The sequence below is a fragment of the Notolepis coatsorum genome, assembly GCF_963971535.1.
Source record: "Notolepis coatsorum genome assembly, chromosome: 6".
Lineage (NCBI taxonomy): Eukaryota > Metazoa > Chordata > Actinopteri > Aulopiformes > Paralepididae > Notolepis > Notolepis coatsorum.
Window position 1 is genome coordinate 98570071 of NC_140170.1, and position 11890 is coordinate 98581960.

Below are 11890 nucleotides of genomic sequence, written 5' to 3' on the forward strand. Positions count from 1 at the left end.
AACAATTATCACAATGCTTTTGTTGCTGTTACGCCTTGAAAATAGTGCCATCTTACACTCTTTTGTTTTGATCATTGAAGAGATTATATTTCCTTGTGTGACTGTTGCTGTATTTTGCCCACATTGTACATTTCAAGATATAGATATTTCCAGGCGAAACGTGGGGATGACTTTTTTTATAGAGAATTGCATAGAATTTGAAATAAGATGTAGCCACACTTCCCAAGGGTATATATGAATTCATGTCGACATGCAGGTTTGTATAATCTGGAGTGGTACTATGAATTCTTGTTGACCATCAAACCTACAGTACTTTACAGTGCGTCCAACCTATTTGTGTCAAACTAAATTGATCCACAAAGCCAAGCGTGATTCATGCTTCACAGTATTCCATGTCATTTGGATAGTCTGCCATTCACCCATTAGCAACATGCCACGTACCTGATGCCAAAGTACTGCAACACGGTGGTGTTACTCCCTTCACACGACTTCATTACAAACCTACTGTGTTTGTTTGAAGTGCAGAGGCCGTGGTTTATTGTCACCGGAGCTGAAAATGATTCGACAGAAGGAAAGGTAAAAAGTAGCATAATTGAATAGTCCATTGCCAGCACTTTTGCCTTCCCCCTCTCTCTTCCTACTGTTAACATTATACATTGAGCAAATGTGTTAATACAGCATGTATCTACAAGATAATGTAAATAGCAGCATGTTTTAAAGAGGAACCATGATTATATTGTGTATGTGTGTTTGTGTTCAATGTCATTTTGATAATAAAATGGAGGGGAAAAAAAGTATGCACTGACTGCAAAGTTTATGTATTTTCGCTGAATGGGACTGTCTGTATGTCAGTCTGACAGAACTGTATGTCAGGCTGTGTGTCTGAATACTCTATGTTGATTTCGCAGGCTCTTTTTATGTCTGTAGTTAAAGGCGGGGTTGCTTTTTAACCATGTGTGAAAATCCAATAGTTTACCATTATTCCGCATGCTTGTTCGATCATGTTCATCATACTTTTGTACGTGTCTAGTGTCAGTCCTGAATATACAGTATGCCGGGGCTACAAGTCATGCCAATTACTGACAATTCCCTGCTTGCACTTGTTAGATGTGTTGGTCACTGTCTGATTGACCAGTATGTATTTCAACAAGGAGATAATTTACTAGCTCCTTGGTTTTATAATCTCAATGTACCTAAGTGTTTCCTTCGTTTCGTCCTGCCAGATGGGAGTCAAGTCTTAAGTTAAGTATCATATTTGGATACGGTGGACAACTCAACGCATGGACTTGTAGCCCTCCTCAGTCTTTTTATTACCTTGTACCACCTTATCTGTTATGCCATTCAAATAGTCCTGTTAATATATGTTTGCTTGTCGAAAGCCATTGAACCCAATCAGAAGAATGACAACTCATCTATAGAAACCGATGAAGCCTAAAACATCTCTTGTGTTTCTATGAGCCAGGTCTGCCGTCCGTAGTGGTGAGCCTTCGTTTCTTTCCTATTGTTTGGCTTGAGTAACTCCAACCCTTTAAGATTAGACTGGATTCTAGCTCACTGGATGTTCAATTCATATAAATGTCAGTTCATGAATAATATGCGCTGCCAGTTCATAAAGATAAACAATAATAACAAATGGTTTGCAATGGTATGAAGAACACGCCCTGAGGTGGCAACCATGAGATCTTGGAAATGTTTTGGGTTTTTTGAGGTAATCATATTCATTCAAATGTCACGTTAACACTAGATAATCCATATATATATATAATATAAATATATATATATTACTGTGCTGCCATCTCTATCTTGATAGAGGCTTTGGAAAATATATACACATGGCCTGTGCATCTTTGACCTCCAATTGACCTGTCTCAAGCCAAATGCTCTTTTCTTGATCCTCCAATCACAACTGTTCCTTCCCTCGGACAAACGAAGGGAAGCAACAATTGTGATTGGGGGATCGAGAAGAGAGGGTGGGGCTTGAGACAGGCCAATTAAGATCCATCCCTGATGTGTGGCCCATTTAAAAAACGAGAACTGTATCTCTTTCTATGAGGGGTTTCACTCTGACTCATCCACACAGCGGCTACTTATTTGCGGTTGTTTTAACCGCGGACCCTCTTTCTACCCACAGTTCCATGTTGTAGTAGTACCTGCCGCCATATTGTGTCTGCTTTACGTGTTACTAAAGTGTATTTGCAATAGGACCAATAAACCCTGTGTTTCTTTAATTGTTGTTTTCTTTGTGAACCAGAGACATTGAATGGGTTTGTCATATTACTGCAATGCAGGCAACAAAATCCCCGTCTTCCTGGGTCTCTGAAACTCTATTGAGCACGGGGCAGACCCCAACAGCGCAGAACAACATTCGCAATGCAATACTGCCGTCCGTGCTGCTTCGATAATGGTTCCTCTTTAGTCATATTCCTCTGATCTGAACATTCATCTGGCCATCGTACAGAACTTCCAAAGAACTGCGACCCCACCAAAACCCCAAAACCTCTCATCTACTAACTCCCTCCCTCTTTCACTTACCCACCAACATGGACAAGAAAAATGCCAGAACTTGTTTCTTGATTCTCATTTTTGTCTTGTTCTAGAGGTGTGTGTCAGTAGTTGTGCCTTTTTGTGAATCGCATGGTTTTATTTCCTTACATGTTTTCCAGCAAAAAAAAATTAAATAAAAACTCAAAACACTTGTACTCCTATATCAGTCTATGTAGAAATAAATACCCTCCAGGGAACCAGAATATGGAATGTCTTCAAGACATATCTGTATGTTATCAACAAGTAATCATAGGAAATAAAGGCCTTTTAAGTAGATTTGTCTTGTGTGCTTTATAAGTGTATTCATCAAAGTAGTTGATTTTCATTATTTTGAATCTGGGTTCCCAGAATGTATTAAAAGCAAACCTGAGGATGCTGTACCACTCATGGTCAGTTGGTGGCACTGTGCACAATGTTGTCCTGGGAAATGGTATTGAGCGGGTTGTATCCTCCGATATACTGTATATTTTACAATATATATAACACAGAGGATAAACCCACTCAGAAGGTAATACTGTACATTTTACTAGTGGAATGATACATTTTCAGTTCTCAATACGTTTTCAGTCATTTCTATTACTGAGTTGTGATGACTTCTATAATTATACATATTTTCAAAGAAATGTGTATAAAATATTGACTCCTTTCTGACAATTTTCTTTATCATAAAAAATACGATATATAATTGGAAATTGTTCGCCATTAAAATAGTTTAAATAAAAGAATAATAATATTCATCATCGTCATAAAGGTATTTTTAGAAATGTTTTTCTCAAAGTCTGGCAGCTATCCCTTTTAGTTTAAAAGTAGCTTAGGAATGCTAGCTGAAGACAGCCATGAGTCACTAGAATCTAATGGGTGATTTAGACATGAGAGAAGCCAGTGTATAGAAGTTGATGAGTCTTTGTGACATGTATCATGCCCTTCAAGTGAAAATACACCCTATGGAAAATGCATGTGTTATTCCTATGACCGTAGATGGCTCAAGCAGTATTTGTTATGCAATGTAAACAACTCTTTTCCAAAGCTACAAATCAGAGGAGCCAATGGACAAAACTTGGCCGTTGACAGTGAATTGGAGAAATACAGTATTTGACTCATGGCATATTGACTAGTACAGGTCATAATTTCACTGATCACTTTAGTATGAAGTAGGGGTGTAACGGTACACAAAAACCACTGTATGGTACGTACCTCGGTTTTGAAGTCAAGGTTCGGTACAGGTTTTCGGTACAGTGGGGGAAAGTTTGGCTTTCCATGTTCCACTCAGGGGTGATGTAGTGTGCAGTAACTAATTGTACTTGTAGGGCTGTCAACGAATATTCTATATTGAAATTAATAATTGACTTGTAATATATATTTTTTAATAATAATTAGATTAGATTGTGAAAAAAACAGCCCCCGGTGGGCGGTCGTTAGTGGTTAACATACCGTTGTATTCATTCGGTACACTACACAGCCGTTCGGTACGGTATGGTACACACTGAAACGGTTCGGTTTGGTACGGATACGTGTACTTTTACACCCCTAGTATGAAGTGTGTGTAGTGTTGTAGACTCCAAAAACCTCCAAACAACAGATATATGTCCTTTTCCAAAATACGAAGCTCACAGTGAAATCTGATGATTATTTTAAATGTCCCCAGGGTGCGCACAGAGTTTGGTAAAACTTCGTTCTCCTTTTATGTACCTTGGATATGGAATGAGCACTTAGAAGCACTCCCTCCTTTGAATACCTTTAAAAGTACTTTAGAAATAATGTTGACATAACCTTGACTTAAGGTGGGCTGTGTTATGGATATCTCTGATATGGTCTGTATGCCTCATATTTTAGTCTTTCCCTTGTGTCGCTTTTATGTATTGTATGTGTTCTATTATGTGAAATAGATTTTTATGTGAAACTGCTTATGCTGCCATCTTGAGCAGGACTCCCTGGAAGAAGAGATATTGTATCTCAATGGAACCTTCCTGACTAAATAAAGGATACATAGAATAAATAACATTTATATGACAACATTATCACAGCTTCTATGGCAACCATCATAGGTGTGCCTACACAAAGCTATACACTGGTTTTAACTTCATGGGAGCACCAGACAAATGACGGTTAACCATTTGTAGTGTGGTAGTGAAAGGTTAACCTTCTGTAGTGTGGTAGAGAAAGGTTAACCTTCTGTAGTGTGGTAGTGACAGTGTTAACCCTTTGTAGTGTGGTAGTGAAATGGTTAAGAGGGCATACATAGTACAGTATGATGTTGACAATTACCCAGACAAAAACCTATCCCAATTTGAAGTTCCTCCTTATAAGATATATAAGTATATCCCCATGTTAGCATACAAATACAGTCACGCATGGCTTGTGCCTTGTGCCTGGTTTTCACGGTCTGTTTAAGCTCAGTTTCCATGACATTATTTGCCAATATTCTGTTTATTTTTTATGTATACAAGGATATTTGTGGGCAGGATGTGAAAATAAAAAAACTATATTCTGAATAAGACATTAACCGGTATATGAGCTATTGTTCGCAATACTGTGTGTATGTAAACACACTCATGATAAGAGAGAGAGAGAGCATCAAATCATTCTGTACTGTCAATCAGCTGTGGTAGTGGGGGGATCGTGAAATTGACTACCCAGAGGGAGGGCCCTTGAAGGGTCTGGAACAAAAAAAAGTATGTTTTTTACTAAAAGGTATGTATGCGTTGTGGATAGGGAGGGAAGGGCGGCCCAGAGACCCATCATTGCACAGGGCCCAGAATTTCTTGCTACGCCCATTGGGTGGAGGTGGATGCGAATCACAAGTATTTGATTCCTTCTTTAGTCTCTTGAATAGACTTGGGTATGTAATTGTATAATTGTAGATTGTGGTCAGACAATGAGAATCTGTATAACAAGGTTTTGAACCATGAACAGTATGCCTCATCCCATGTCCTGTGATTTAAGCGCTTCCAGGTCTCATTCTTTCTTTGTTTTGTCTGCTCAGCATTAACTTTGCATAATTCAAGACAATTTGTTTACTAAACATTTGGCTATCAGTAAAGGTGCCCATTTTCATACAAAACTGACCTATGCGTGTGTGTCCACAAATTCACTCTCCCTTTTGCTGTGAAGGGAGTGGCGAAGGTATGTCTCCTGATGACATCATCAAAAAAGTCCTTGTTGTCTAGCTTTCTGAGAGAATTATTAATGTTCCTAGATATAGACTAAACTGTCTGAGATCACAGGAAAAACATACCGTACATGTGGGGATTCAGGTTGATTTTCCTTAAATGCAGGATACATTGAGTAAAGATGGGTAAATGCAGTATGGTTTGGAGCATTCTTTCTCTTCTCTTCTTTTCTCTTTTCTTCTTGTCTCTTCTCTTCTCTTCTCTTCTCTTCTCTCTTCTCACACTTTTGTGTTTCACTTGGACAGTTTACTGATGACACGGATTAAAGCTCCATTCTCATCCTTTAGTCTCTGGTTCTCCATCTTCAGTTCTGTCTTTACCTGTGAACATATAGTAGAGATGTTAGAGGAAATAGAGCATATAGATCATAATCTGCAAGGGGTCATTCTTTCAAGGAGGACCCTTTTTTAACATGTATTTGGACTGGCAGGCAAGATAGAATGTAAGTGAGGTGGGATGAGACTAATTTGCTCAGTTCACCTCCAAGTGAAAATATTTCAAATCTCGAATTGCAACTAACCCTCCACACGCACACACACACACACACACACACACACACACACACACACACACACACACACACACACACACATATATATATATATATATATATATATATATATATATATATATATATATATATATATATATATATATATATATATATATATATATATATATATATATATATATATATATATATATATATATATATATATATATATACACACACACACAAAATCAACTTTGCCTGACCATCCTAATGCATGTAACAGTACTTCCCTGTACTGGGTCTATTTTCAGGGCAGCGTTCCATCTTTATTGAGACCTTTCATTCACAGATAACAAGAGATTGTTGTCCGTACCCTCTTGGGCAGAACACTGCAGACATTTGTGGAAGTATGAGTGAGGATGAATACCAATGGCTTACGCACTTGCATGTCAACACGCTCACACATTCCACAGCCAATGGAGCATAATGGTGACAAATGATGTCAACTACTGTAAGGACACCACAAATCACTTAAGACAAATGCCGTGGCACCAAGTCCCACAGGCGACGTGCACATTTAATTTGGGTTGAAATGTGATATTACTATGGATGCGTTAATTTTAGGCATGAATGTGCTTTTAATTTGATTTGATCATCATTCATTTCATGAGCTAAACTCAGATCACATCACAGGGCTCCATACAAGGCACTTGAAATTATTGTATATTCTGGAATAATGTGCATTCATTGGGTAACCAAAATCCCTCGTAGTCCCAGCTTGAATCAGTAAAACACATCACATTACTGTACCTTCAGCTCATCTTCCATATCTGATACCTTCTTCTGCAGGGCCCGTCTTTCCTACAGAGAGTTGAAAAAGGGAGATCATTCAAATTCAATGTAGGCCCATGTAATGTAACTACGGTACATTACTGTACGTTCATAGGCATATGCGATATGTACAGTATAATACATTTTATATTTAAGAACAGAGCTTGGTTTTCTCTAAGATGAGCAATGACTGAGAACAAAGATGAAGACAAGGCATATTGACCTTTTTCTCCATCTCCAGCATGTTGGAGCTGCAATCAGCTGGCCTCCTTTTCTGCTGCAAGAAGAAATGACAATGAGATCCACTATGACATGCAACTGTGTTGTTTCTTCACATCCCTGATCCCTGTTATTATATCTAGAATACACCCACGTCCCCAGACACAGGAGCACATTGGTGATCAGATAATACTTCCAAGACACCTTTGGAAATAGCAAGCTTCAGGGTTCCTGCTGGTTTCAACAAGTTAAATGAAAGACTTTGTAAGACCATTAAGACCGTTGAATATAATTGAATACATATTTCACAGCCATACTGGCAAAGAAGTATGAAGGAAAATTACTATGAAAGAAGTAATTCCATACAAATTGTTGCGGGGGAAACTGATTATTATTATTATTATTATTATTATTATATTATTATTATTAATTATTATTATTATTATTATTATTATTATAGGCTATTACTGTACTGCTTACTTTCCCCCAAACACATTTAAATGAGATACAGGGATGTTATTGCAACATAGAAGTAACTTCCTAATCCAATACATATTTATTATTATTATTATTATTATTATTATTATTATTATTATTATTATTATTATATTATTATTATTATTATTATTATTATTATAGGCTATTAGCTACTGTACTGCTTACTTTCCCCCAAACACATTTAAAGGGGACATGCATTGCTATTCCTTTCACTATTTGCGTAACTTTACACAATTCCTGTGAGTCTATGGAACACATCTGTAAAGTATTTTTTTTTTAAATGCATTGTTTTATATTTTTAATCAATTACTCAAAAGCAAAAAATTTCGACTTCAAGATTCCAAGCTGTTTGTGCTGGGCTCCGCCCATAAGCACTTTGAGTGACAGTCGCCCACAGTCTGCGACTGGCAGACAGAGAGAGACATAGAGAGATTGAGGGGAATACTAATTAATTTCGCCGTTGTGTGTAAAATGCGTGTGTGTTTGTTTCCCCGCGCGGTCAGGTTGTGTGTAAAATGCGTGTGTGTTTGTTTCTCCGCGTGGTCAGGTTGTGTGTAAAATGCGTGTGTGTTTGTTTCCCCGCACGGTCAGGTTGTGTGTAAAATGCGTGTGTGTTTGTTTCCCCGCACGGTCAGGTTGTGTGTAAAATGCGTGTGTGTTTGTTTCCCCGACAGAAGCTCCTCTCTCTCTCTATCTCTCTCTCGCTCGCTCGTTCTCTGCCTCTCTCTGTCAAAACCCGCTTGAGGAAGTGCAGGTACTGTATTTCCACTCGCTCTGCTGTCGCTACAACCATAGAGGGGGCGTTAGTTATGCAGATCAGTGCCTTGTTCACGTCAGCAAGACAGTCAAATCAGAATGACCTAATTCACTGGGAGAGGAGATTGTCTCAACTGAATTAGAGCAATCTGCCAATATGGTAATTAGAAACACAGACCCATTGATACTAACCCCCCATTGCTATAAAACAATGCTAAACACTGGAAAAGGCCATTTATAAGACACAGGACATTTAAATGAGATAGAGACGTTATTGCAACATAGAAGTAACTTCCTAATCCAATACATTTTAAGAACTACAGTATCAAAATAATATTTAAGACATTTTTATTTTTTTATTATCTTTTTCCCCCTCCTTCTTTTTCCGATTTTTCTCCCATCCCACTGTTAGTCGTTAGCCAATTCCCAACCCCCTTCCTGGTTGTTGCGCACTTTCCCCTATTGTTGGTCCGAGAGGCCGGAGACTGTCACATGCTTTCCTCCGACGCATGTGCAGCCAGCCGGCAGCCAGCCTGGCCGCGCAGATTCTCACTGGGAGAGTGTAACGTGTGGGAGGCCGCACTACCTCTCACCAGATCCTACCTTCGCTGAGCAGGCGCCCCGACCGAACTGTAGGGGTCGCTGTCCACAACGCCCAGGACCCACCCACAGCTCCCCTCCCCCTAACTCAGCCAAACGAGTTAGTATAGCGATCAGCCCGAGCCAAGGCAATGCTGACTCTCCGGGAGTCGAGACCGCAGCCTCTTGCATTGGTGACGAGCACAATCTCCGCTACGCCACCTGACCGCCTTAAGACATTTTTAAGACTTTTAATGGCCTAAAATTCTGAGGCTTCTCCAGTATTACCTCATTTCATTCATGATTATGATCTCTCCTGATCCCATTCCAGACAAGATAATAAGAAATATGCTATTTTAGGTCATGTTTAGTCATTTCAGTATATATTTGCAAGACATGTGGGAATTAATAAAAGGCAGACATGAATATATATATTACAATATTTATTCAGTAGCCTAAACTTCATCATCAAACTTTTCATAGCTCTTCAAAACCTTACATTTTTTTTTCTTTTTACAAGACAAAAACAAGACAAAGCAAATGTTATGTCCATGGCCTTGGGAGGTTCAATCAGTATTAGTGAACATGAGCTCCTCTCTCCCAAAGCCAGAAACCAGAGAAGTAAGACTCAAATGTGTGTATGTCATATGCCATCAGATGTAAAGTCTGGAGCTGCTCCATTGACAATGAATGGGAGACAGAATATGTGGAGCCACAGAAGTTGTATTCTCTGGAACAGAAAATGTACCCATACTCAGAACATTGGGTGCTCTCTGTGTCATCTTTCCCAATTCATTGTCCATTGACACAGGCTATACCCGATGATATCACACGTTTGAGTTTTATCACTAGTATTTTGGATTTAGGAGAGAGTTGTTCCTGTTCACTAATATTTGTGGACTGTCTTCAACCACAGGAATAGCATGTATACATTCTTAATTTGGGTATAGTTCCCCTTTAAGGAATTGGAATTAGGTGCTATAGCTGGTTACTGTTGATAGATACCCATTAGTAATGCATACCTGTGTTACTCTCTCCAACTGGGACTGGACTACAACCAGTTCCTGTTTACTTGCTTGCAACCTGGACTTCAACCTTTCATTGGTGCCCAACGCCTCTTCGTACATCTGCAGAATAATACCCAGTAATACAGAATACAAACACTGGAAATCAAGTTTGGATTCATTCACATTCAGTCCACAAAGACTGTATCATCCTAATGGCAAAGGCAGAGCATTGAATCAGCAATAACAGCTGAAAATGGATCAACACCGATGCTGTCTCGTTTACCTTTCTATATTGGTTGCCTCTCTCCTCCTCTGCCTTTCTCCGTGCTGATAGTCTGTTCTCTCTCAGGGCAATGTAGGACTCTGTGTGGCTGGGTGTTGTGTCTTTGGAGCCATCAGGCGATCCAGAGGAGTTCAATCTGAAGAAAGGAACCATATAGCTGTTTTGACAGGCCTTTACAGCTTCCACCAAATCATCATAGATTAATTTTGTCATATTGATTAATTGGATTGCAAATATTTTTGCTCTGTGTTTGCTTCATTATATAATAATGGCATTGTACCTTGTAAAAAGAGTTGGGAGACAACTTACCTTGACACTCTTTCTTGCTGAAATAGAACAGAAAGGTTTGAGGTCAAGCTTTACATGATGTTAGTATTACATCTACTTTGTGTAATAAAAAAGTCCATCGTATTACGACAATCTGATCTATTATCAAAGCAGGCCACAGTACTCGATGTGTGACCTAAAACAGAAATGGTAAATATTTATACTCTGCTTATTGGAGAGTAACAGGAACAAGACACATGTAATGTTTTGGATTAATATATTTGAACAAAGAAAAGTATTTCTTAGTAATATCCTAAATGGTTCCAGATCCTCTGCCTCCCTGAGGGTTAGGTTGTGTTGATTTGTCATGTACCTTACCCCAGCCTAAACCAGACATGGCTTGAGCAGGTCAAGCTATTGAACTCTGGCCCCAGTCTTCTATACAAGTAGCCTAGTTGTTTAGAGATGAGTGGATGGTGACATCATACTTGTTTAAGCAAATCAATCTGCTGTCTTCATCCATTGTTTGACAGACCTGCAGGTGGGTTACCATGTGAGACTTATTAGAAACACTCTAATCTTTTTTTTCTTTTTTTCTTATGCCCATAAGACCCCCCACCATTATAAACATGCAATAAAGATGCAAAGTAATTTGATTGACAGAGAGAACAAATTAATGTAAAAACTCATTTGTCATTCTGTGCATATTCATAGGCTTCTACTGTACTGGCAACCAGAGTTCAGCGTGATTCTGTGAACCAGCCTTACAGTAACTGATATGTCTGATGGGAGGCGCGGGTCGTTTTCACAGTCCTCCAGGAGAGAGAGAGAGAGAGAGAGAGAGAGAGAGAGAGGAGAGAGAGAGAGAGAGAGAGAGAGAGAGAGAGAGAGAGAGGAGAGAGATGAGAGAGAGAGAGGAGAGAGAGAGAGAAAAAGTAATATCAGCACAGAGTAGCATGCCAAGTCAAAGAAGGATAGCGGAAATAGTCCCTCGAATAAACGGAGAAGTGGAGATAAGTAAACACATCCAAAAAAGGTCATCTCTGGCAGCACGGCTTGGTGCTTGGGACTGGAGTTATGATGGTTATCGCCTGCTGAAGTTGGAAGGGGTTATGAGCTGAGAGGCGGGAGACCAGAGAGGGAAGGAGGCTATTCTTATGGTGACTCATTTCTACAGCATCAACAACAGTCAAACAACAACAATATGAGCTTTTAATAAAGGAAATCAAAACCACCAGCACTA

The 11890-nt window shown here is 39.1% G+C and overlaps 2 protein-coding genes across 2 annotated transcripts in view; both read right to left on the bottom strand.

The window, feature by feature from the left end:
* Positions 1–2707: 2707 nt before the first annotated feature.
* Positions 2708–11164, bottom strand: ppp1r12b (protein phosphatase 1, regulatory subunit 12B). Its single transcript, XM_084316774.1, has 6 exons — positions 10690–11164; positions 10381–10516; positions 10113–10217; positions 7262–7315; positions 7018–7068; positions 2708–6034 (listed from the first exon to the last, which is right to left on the bottom strand). Exons 3-6 carry the CDS (start codon positions 10215–10217, stop codon positions 5948–5950), a joined length of 297 nt encoding a protein of 98 aa, XP_084172900.1. The 5' UTR covers positions 10381–10516; positions 10690–11164; the 3' UTR covers positions 2708–5947.
* Positions 11165–11684: 520 nt separating this feature from the next.
* LOC311229623 (immunoglobulin-like and fibronectin type III domain-containing protein 1) overlaps positions 11685–11890 on the bottom strand; it is a gene marked incomplete at both ends in the record, with an annotated part of 89754 nt that continues 89548 nt past the window's right edge. Inside the window, one exon of the mRNA XM_084315699.1 lies at positions 11685–11764. Coding sequence (XP_084171825.1) covers positions 11685–11764 — 80 coding nt within the window. The remainder of the gene's footprint in view (positions 11765–11890) is intronic.